The sequence below is a fragment of the Macrotis lagotis genome, chromosome 3 (genome assembly GCF_037893015.1).
Source record: "Macrotis lagotis isolate mMagLag1 chromosome 3, bilby.v1.9.chrom.fasta, whole genome shotgun sequence".
NCBI classification, from domain to species: Eukaryota; Metazoa; Chordata; class Mammalia; order Peramelemorphia; family Peramelidae; genus Macrotis; species Macrotis lagotis.
In genome coordinates, this window is record NC_133660.1 from 33,820,798 (window position 1) to 33,830,904 (window position 10,107).

Sequence of the window (10,107 nt, forward strand, 5' to 3'; positions counted from 1 at the left end):
AGGTAGAGGTGTTTGTCTCTTGATTTTAAAAATTCTTTTACTGAAAATAATCACTTTATAGTGCTATTCTGTACCTTCTGATTGACAGGGACCTTAGATGGGAATAGGCCAATCATCATAATTGAACTTTGAATATTCTTAACCAATGGCTGCTACTAGAAATACCCTAGATCAAGGGTCTCTAACTTGGGGTCCATTAATTCCAGTAGGGAGAAGTCTTTATTTCAATAGACTTGTTTCTTTCATAATCCCATCAATCTTATTTTATGTATTTAAAAACGATATTCTGAGAAAGGGATCACAGAATTCAACAGACCGCCAAAATGATCCATGACTCCAAAAAGGTTAAAAATCCATTTTCTAGTTGGAAGAATCATAGCTTGGCCATGATTTTTTATTACTTCTAACCTGGGGTCTTCCCTCTTACTGATGTCAAGACTTTAATATTTATAGCATGTTCTCTGACAAGTTATATAACAGAAGCAATAGATTCTTTGGAAAGCAAGGAAACCTAAGCATATGTTTTCCCCCAAAGACTTGCCTGAACGTATTTTCCTATTTTTTATCAGATTCTTCCCTGCTGCTTTTCTTTACCTAAACTGGTAGGGAATTTATGCCTTAAGGTTAACTTGTCCTTGAATACCTTCTCATATTTTATAGGGAAAACAGGAAATTCATTTGTATTATGTATGTGACACTGATACTTTTGCAATTCAGTAAGAGATTACCAAGCAAGATTGAAAGTTAATGTTCAATTATGTAACATTGAGTCCAAAAGATGCCATATCTTATGAGATCCCCTTCAGAGACTAAATTTTGCAAAGCATTATCTGGGTGAGCTTAGTTGATAGAATATTCTTATTTGAAAGGATCTTATTTTTAGCAGTCTCATGTCTCAATAAGTATGTCACTTTTGTGGAATTCCGAGACCCCACCAAAAAAAAATTAGATCTTCATTGTCAATGAATTCATCAGCTGTCTATATTTCATTTATTATCTGATAAAGATCATTGAATGTCTCTGAATGTTTCTTCTGCTCCAAAGATCAGTATATTAAAAATAGAGGGAGAACAAAAGATTATTGCAAAGGAATTACTAGGAAATTAATATGGGATGTTTCTTCCTTGTCCATTATATTTCTTCTCCCACTGATCTGAGCCCCACACTCCAAAGCCCTTACAGCTCTGCCCTTTGAGGCAATAAGGGAAATAGTTGTGTTTTCAAATCCTACTATTTAGATTACATCAAGATAACTAAATGGTAGTTTTAATCTCGCAAACTCATCTGGCTCACCTTTCCTTTTATGAAGGCATCAGTGAGAAACTAAAATGAATCACTGTCAACTTTTGGAGGCAGATTTCATATTTATTCCATTGATAATTTTTCATTTTCAGTAAAATAATATGCTTTCCCCCAAAGATCTGTTACTTGTGATTTTTGTTTAATCTTTCTAGGAGAAAAATCACCAACATTCCTTGAACGCCACACATCATGCTGATAAAATTCCTTTCCTTGAATCGCTTGGGATACCAAGGTAAAAACCAGTACACAGTTTTTTATTTTTTTTTTTAAATTTTTTCCCCCATTAGCAGGGCCCTGTGATGTCTACCCCCCTGAAATGTGGTCAGAGCACAGGTTGTTGGGCAGAACTTCTTGTTCTAATTCTTCTTCAGATAATAAGTAGTCCAAGAACTATGTGCCCAGCTTCCACTACTGAGAAGAATGATTCTGAACTTGTTTCTTAGAAGTAATTAGATCTCCCAGTTCAGTGACCTCAGAGACCTGCGTCAGTGGTCAGTCTTGTGGTATCAGGGCTGTCATTCATTGATTTAAGGAATACACTCAAAACCAAACTATGGTTTGGAGTTTTATGACAACAACTTCTCTACTCACTTATGGATGACACCATTCTATTGGCTTCACCCCCCCCCCAACCCCTTTCAGATTCCTCTTAACATGTAATCTTCCCTCATCAGAGGGTAAACTTTTTGAGGCTACTTGTCTTTGTATTGGAATGCTTAGTACAATTGCCTGTTTTGTGGTAAGTTTTTATAACAAATACTTGTTGATTTGAGTTGTCTTGACTTATCAAAGCTTAGGACACTTTGAATCTTTCTAGATAGTTCAAAAGATGAATATCAATGCTGCTGAGGGTTTCCAGTTGCAGCTACATTTCCCCCTTTAGTCTCAGTAGCAGTGGAAATGTTTCACTTTTCTTTTTTTTCTTTAAAAAATTTTTTCTTTAATTTAATTTTTTGAAACAAGTTCTTTTTTTTCTTTTTTCTTGGTATTTATTTTTCCAAATATATGTTGTGAAAGTTTTTCAACATTCATCCATTTGCATAGGTATATTTTTAATTTACAAAATTTCCTTCCATCTTCCCTTCCCATCCTCCTCCCCTCAGTGGCAAACAGTCGGGTTAATATTGTACATGCACATTTGTGTGAAACAAGTTTTATAGATTAGTAATTTTCAGTATGAGGAATTTGGATTAAGGGAAAGAAATATATAAGATAATTTTTTTTAAAAAAAGAAAGATTTTTATTTATTTTGACTTTAACATTTTTCCATCTAATCTTGCTTCCCTTCCTCCATGCCCCACAGAATGCAGTCTGTTACTTTTTACATTGTTTCCATGGTATACCATAAGGTAGTTTTTTAAAAAGTGAATGTAAGTGTTCATCAGATTCTGAAGGATTTTGCTTCACTTTTCACTGAGTTTAATGCCATCTAAACAAGCTTCAGCCCCTAAGAAAGTAGTAGTTGCTCCAAAGGGATTCAAAAGTGGGAAAAGATGACACTGGAGAAAGTAGATGTTGTTTTCTTTTAAATGAGCAATTCATGTGTAGGGAAGATGATGGGTCACTCACAACTTTTTATCTGTTATTCTTGTTTTTTTCCATCTAGCCCTCCTAGAACTCCAGTCAAAGTTGTGCCTCAAATTCTAATAGAACTTGAACCTGAAGATGATGGTTATTTCTGGAGGAGCAAGGGAACAGAAACTACGTTGTAACCTGTTTGTCTCTTAACACTGAATTGTTTTCTTAGTGTGGAAGTTGATGTTTTCTTCAGTTTGTTTTTGTTTCTTTCTTTTTTTTTTGTCACTAGCCAAATATCCCAGTGCCCTCTGCTTCTATTCTGTGTAGGGGAAAATTGATAGAAGAGCACACCTTTAGATGATGAATTTTCCTGGAAGAATTTTCCTGTTCTCTTTCCTATATTCTTTGGTGGTTTCCCCCCACCCAATTCACACAAATACACATAACACATACAAACACACACATCGCCACCAACGCCATCACTACAACCACCACCACCACTACCATCCTTTTCCTTTTTGCAGGGCCAGCAAATACATCATTTTAAAAAAAAAAAAGATTTTATAGCAACTTTTCCTAAAGCATCAAAATGACTGACAATTTAATAGGGGAATTATGTTTGCTAACTTGTTCTTCTGATTAGTTGAACCAAGCCTCAGTAACCTTTAGATAAATTCACTATCTATGCTGACATAGCTTCCCAACCTAAAAAATGCTGTTACTCTAACTAGCCCATGCTCTTGAACTCTTCCTTAGTCTGTAAAGAAGGCAAGCTAAAGGTACTAATTTCACTCCCTGCACAGAGATACTCTGGCCATTATTGTAGCACGTTTTAGAAGTCCCATTTCCTATGCAACCTTTTTTTTTTTTTTAACTCTAATGAGTTTATCTGTTGAGTCTTTTGAAGAATATTTTTCATCCTAGATTTTGTTGTTTAAATTATGGGGGCCTAACCTGCAACTTATTTTGTTTGTCAATTTTTTTAAACTTTTTTTTTAAATTACTGTAAAGAAAATGAATTTTTTCCTGCAGCAGGAAACATAGTTTTGAGTAGTTCTACCTCTTATCTGTAGCTGCCAGGCTTTCTGTAAAAAATGTATTGTAAATAATGTGATTTTTGTACACACAAACATACATACATACACACACACACACACATACACACACACAGGCTCACACGCACATAGTCTCCAGGACAAGTCAAGGGGCTGGATTTGATAATAAGCACCCTGTTTCTAAAGCATTAATTTTTCTTTTCATCTCTTTCTTCCTTCTATTCTTTGTTCTTTTTTTTTTAAGTTCCATGAAGGAGATGAGAGATGGGGGCAGTTAACTACTTTGTGGTTTTAGAATATAGTAAATGTAATGACAATTAATAATGAACTGACTGGTAATAGTTCACAGATGTGATTGTATTCTCATGTTGATATCCTATGCAGTATTTTTTTTAGAATTCTTTCACATAAAAACCCTTGTGTTTTTATGTCTGATCATGGATGTCCTCTGCATGTAGCAAACCTGCATGCAAAGATAGAAAGAGAAAGAATGTTGGCAAGCGAATGAGTGAGTTGCTGAGCCTCACGTATCAGTTTCCATAAAACTTGGGTTTGACTTATAATTGACAAAATGATTCAAGAGTCGGAGTGAGGGGCCTCTTGCTGGCCAAAGTGGACAGACCATTCATTACTGATGGAATATTTCCCAAGGCCCATGACAAGTTCACAGGAAAATAATAGTCGCCCTGCCCACATGAGCTGATCTGCAAATATATAGGTGTGTGTGTGTGTGTGTGTGTGTGTATATAAACACACACACACACACACACACACACACACTGTTTTTGATTTTTTTAAGAAGCAAGACGAATATCATTTGTGATTGGGATCTTTTTAAAGTTGGGTTTTGTATATATGTTTCTAAATTAACATCGTGTAATGGAAATTGGATGTTGAGTCATCAAATTTAGCATGGCATTTTTAAGATATCATTTTAATAGGTTGCATTATATATTGTGAATGTGTATTAGACATAACATTTTTCGATGTCTACAATCTAAGTCATATAACCACATTTGTGATGCATACACACTGTAATAAACAGGGAGGGGAGGACTGGGACCAGAAGGAAACCATTGGCTTTAGTTCTGTGATACCTGATGCATTGGGGATCCCATTCCAATACTATAAACCTGACCAGGAAGTCTGTCCCATGAAAAACACAACTCCTGATAAGACCACATTCAAAACAACTCTCACCCTGAAATATTTGCTACCTTTCTAGCACCAAATAGCTTTAACAGTGGAATCCAGTATAAAAATATGGATTTAGGTATGGCCTTTGAGGGTTTTATTTTTAAAAATTAGTGGAGCAAGTACCTTTTTATGGTGCTGAGACCTCACACATTGACTTTTGACTGCACATTTAAACTGATCACTCCCATTACAACCACTAATTAAATATATTACTCTACATATTTCTCCTCCACCCAACATCAAAGAATGCTTTCTCCCCCTGGAAACATCCAGTTAAATGTTTAAAATACATCATTCATAAGAAACTTTTGATAAAGTAAAGATTCTTGCTTTTTAAGTGATCTGGATTATAAGAGTTATAAGATTATAACCTTCTTGGGTCATCAGTTCAATTTTACTCCATGACCAAAGCACTAGGTTAGGTCCTGGGAGAAATACAAAGTTTAGTGAAGGTTCAGTCCCTGCTCTCCTGGAATCTATAATCTACTCTTCTAGTCTGGAAGCATCTTCAGTTCTTTGAGCAAATTTCAAAATGATAGAAAGATACCATTGGCACACATGAATTTCCAGCCATTGAAATAGATTTACATGTCGTTTCTACATCTTTAATGGCAAAGACTGTTTGTACTATATGCCTATACTTAGATACTAAAACTGATTTTTAATAAGAAAAAAGTTGGTGTGGATGATATAAATACTCCATTTTCATTTGCTAGGGAAAAGATTTAAGATCCAACTCTTTCATCATTGATACCTCTTAAAACAAATTTTAGTCATTATTTTCAAAGAAGGGGGTCACCATATAGGAAGGAGGCTACATCTATCCATACAGAGCTTTTGAACTGTTTGTGCTTTTACTGAATAACTTATTTTAGTAAACGGAGCAAATTGTGGGGCTGTCATGTTATTGGTTAGACACAGCCTTGGTGAGCTTACATGCTGAAACCCAATTATTTTTACAATGTCTAGCACCATTGGAAGCAAATAAGTGAGCAGGAGAAGATTCAAGTTGCTTGAAGCAAATGTCAGACAATGAATGGATTAAAAGTGTTTATTAGTGAGATATCAGATAAATGTAGATAAGCCAAGGCCTTTTGTGATAGCATCATTGTGCTGTAGGGAGAAAGGCTGTCATCTGGCTTTGTTCCAATTTCTTAGCAAAACTCATTGCTTGAAAATGAGATTCATTGTAAAGTATACTCTAAATTCTGGTGTTCTAATTGTCTTGCTCTGCTTCCTTCTCATTGTAACCTAAGGGAGGAGGAGGAGGAGCATTGTGAAGAAAAAAAATGAAACAATTTTTTTAATTGGAGTTGATAGAAGAAGAGACAATACTCTGTCTCCAATGTATTGGATATTATAGTTTGGAGTATACGTGGTTATAGATATGTGTAGACATATTTCCATCCGTATGTCCATGGAATCCATCAACACTTAGAGAATAAGTATTTTATTGGTGGTTAGCTTGTGATCAATATTCAGAAAAACCTAGTCTTCCGGGGAGTTTGAACCATGTTTAAGTACTTGAAATGTATTGACTGCTGAATTTTATGTTTAAAAAGAGAAATATTTGCTCTCTTATGCAGAGGCCGGCATTGTTTGGGGATGGGACAAAGATTTCTGGATTTCTTTTCACACACCTCAATTCTTTTGTTGCTGGAGCCTGGGATTTTTGTGTTACCAGATATTTTTGGCATTAGCCCATTACAAAAAGAATGGAAAAACCTGGTGGCTCCAGGTGATTGGAAAGCACCTGGCGGTCTCTTATAGGCATTTGACTATTGGGAGAACTCTGGGATTTTTCACATCTAGAAATTCATTGTCCTTTGTTTCAGCCTAGATATCAGAGGGGAAAAAAACAAACAGATAAAACTTATGCAATATATCTTAACCAGTCCAAATAGGCTTGGACCAGAAATTTGGGATATGGTTTATTTCTCAGCTCATTACTTTGTGCTCTGTGGGAGCATATCAAAATGCAAGCTTCTGATACTTACTTCTTGGCAAATATTGCAAAGAGATGCAAACTCAGGGCTAAAGTCATCCAGTCAAACTTTCAGAGCCAGAAGTAACTTTGTCCCAGACCTACAATGTGAAAAGGGTGAATGAATCCTTGCCACTTTTTTTCACCTTTCTAGCCAATTTCTTGGCTAATGCATCTCCATACACATGACTTTGGAATCGATACGCACTTTCAGATACTCTTATTTTTATTCTCTTAAAAGTCTTTATTAGCTTTGGAGAAATGATGCTTCTTTTTATTTTCAATGAAGTCGATCAACGTGCTGGAACAAATTGAAAAAAGAGCAGAAAACATTTCAATAATACTAATGATAATTTTTTTCCAATATAAAACATGAAATTCCTATAACATTATAGTATTTTACAGTTTTATGAAGCTTTCTATTTGTGACTTTTATGGAATCAAGAGATGAAGAAGATGAGATATTTTAGCATTTATATTTTTCAAAATTAAATGTATACTTAAATAAATAACTTTATGCATTTAGAAGTGTTCAATGTCTTTCTTGTTCTGGTCTCTGTTACTGCAAATAGGAAAAAATAAGTAAATTCAGTTTGCTAGGGTAGAGGATCCCAGTAGGGCCTACTTTCAAAAATAAAATAAAACCAAAATAAACAAAAAACATTTTTTAAGATAAAAATAAAAAATAAAAAGCAAAATAAAAACATTTAAAAAATAAAACAAAAACAAACCATGTGACTGTAAACAATGACAGAAATAACTAGCAAAGAACCCACGAGCTTGTCTCCATATAAGAGTTCTATAGAACCACCCTCTCCCTATTTCACTTTATTGTTCACACAACTCTGAGAGTTGGTTTTCTGACTTCCTCTGACAAACTTCTGTTTGTTAGCAGTTCTCAAAATGTGGTTTGAGATCCCTGAGGATCCCTGAAACAATTTTAAAGGTTAGTGAGTTCAAAATTATTTTCAAAATAATAAGATCTTAATTTTATTTTAGAAAAGTGCAATAAATAAAACTCATATAGTCATGTTTGCCCAGTTGGGAGTCTTCAATAATTTTTAAGAGCGCAAAACAATCCTGAGATCAAAAAGTTTGGGAATTCTTGTTCTAGGTCACAACAAGAAATTGGGGAATCATTAGGGATGAGAAAGAACACAAAAGTCAGAAGAGACCTAGGAACTACAGTGAAAAGTGATAGATTAGACTGGGAAAAGCCCAGATGAGGCAGATGAGTAAACATCACAGTCTAGTTTCTTTTAGCTCAGGAGAAAACAGGTATAAAGACTACAATGAACCCTGAAGGCAATCATCAGAAGGGGGAAGGTGAGACAATTGAAACATCATATAAAATGGGGGGGGGGGCTTATCCTTTGTTTTCTGATAGACCCGTTGGGCAGTCTGGTGAAGCTTGTGGAAGTGTTGCCTGCAACTTAATTCTCTATGCTTACCAAAACCAGATTTGCCTCTGTAGAAAATGTCATATAGATAATAAACATCAATCCTTCATTTAGTATTTTTCATTCAAAATCCCAACCAAAAGCCATTTTTTTGACTATTGGACTTAATTGTATTCAGAACTTAATTAGCATGAAATAAAATGAGCACTTGCATTTATAGAGTAGAATTTAGAAAAAGAGTGTTGTACATGAAACCTGTTGTTCTGAATAATGATGGTGGTGATAATGATAGCTAGCACTTTTATAATGCCTACTATGAATTAACATTGTACTAATTGCTTTACAAATCTCATCTGGTCCTCACAATGACCTTGCAAGGTAGGTATTATTGTTATTATTATTATTATTATTTTGTTATTTTATTATCCCCATTTAACCATTGAGGAAACTGAGGGAGACAGTTTTCTTCTGCAATTAAAGAAAAAAAGAAATTAAGTAAAATACAGCAAGCATTTATTAATACCCTACTATATTATAAGCACTTGAATTATCAAGGAAAGCAAAAGACAGTTCCTGTCCTAAAGAAGCTCCCAGCCTAGTTAGGAAAACAGGCAGATAAGCTATCTACAGAATAAATTGGAAATAATCAACAGAAAAAAGGTAATAGAATAAAACAGGATTAGAAATAACAAAGTAGAAAGAGGGATTGCAGCTGGGATCTGAAGTAAGCCAGGCAACTCAGAAGATGGAGATAAGGAGGAATGAATTCCAGATATGGAGGAAAACCAGTGAAAATGTCCAGAGTTGAGATTCAGTCAAATGATAAAAATTAGTTTAAAAACCAAATGAAAGTGTACAAAAATGTTGCAAAATAATTAAGAAGATATAAAAAGAATAGTTTGAAAAAAAGAGGTTTAAAAAAACCTTATTTAAGCAAAGAATTGACCAAGTAAAAGCTAATGATTCCATGAGGCATCAAGAAATATTAAAACAAAGTCAAAGGTAAAAAGCAAGAAAAAAGTGAACTGTGTATTAGCAAAGCAACAGTCTGGAGAAAAGATGGAGGAGAGATAAAAATAACTGATCTGATGGAGCATCAGGAGCAGAAAGAAAGCCTAACTGTCACCTTCCAATAAATCATAAAAGAAAACTGCCTAAATCTCTTAGAACCAGAAGAAAATATAGAAAGTAAAAGCATTCAGTGATTATTTCCAGAAAAACTAATGAAAAATGAAAGCACTCAAGGATATTTTAGTCAAATTCCAGAGCTCCCATGGTAAAGGAAAAATACTGCCAGAAACCAGAAAGAATTCAAGATCGAAAGCCATCGTCAGCATCTCATATAAGGTAGTGGCTAGAGCACTGGACCCAGAGTCAGGAAGACTGGAGGTCAAATTTACTAGCTGTATAACACTGGGCAAGTTGCCTTATCTCTATTTGCCTCAGTCTTCTCATTGATCAAAAGGGAATGATAATAGCTCTTATTTCCCAGGGTTGTTGTGAGGATTAAATAAGATAATTATAAAGTGCTTAGTACAATGCCTGCATAATAATAAATATTAACTATTGTTATTTGGCAGCCACCATTATAATGAAACAGAGAGATTAGAATATGATTTTTTTCAGAAGGGAAAAGTTCTAAGCTTCCAAC

At 34.6% G+C, this 10,107-nt stretch overlaps 1 protein-coding gene across 8 annotated transcripts in view; it reads left to right on the top strand.

The window, feature by feature from the left end:
- The window catches only part of SLC4A4 (solute carrier family 4 member 4), a 401,810-nt gene extending 394,250 nt beyond the window's left edge, over nucleotides 1-7,560 (top strand). For 7 of the 8 annotated variants that reach the window (XM_074228425.1, XM_074228424.1, XM_074228423.1 and 4 more), the window contains 2 exons: nucleotides 1,455-1,534; nucleotides 2,909-2,997. In XM_074228425.1, coding sequence (XP_074084526.1) covers nucleotides 1,455-1,498 — 44 coding nt within the window. In that variant the 3' untranslated portion in view covers nucleotides 1,499-1,534; nucleotides 2,909-2,997. Of the gene's footprint in view, nucleotides 1-1,454; nucleotides 1,535-2,908 lie in introns of all 8 variants that reach the window. The other variant, XM_074228430.1, reaches the window with a different exon arrangement.
- The last annotated feature ends 2,547 nt before the right edge of the window (nucleotides 7,561-10,107 follow it).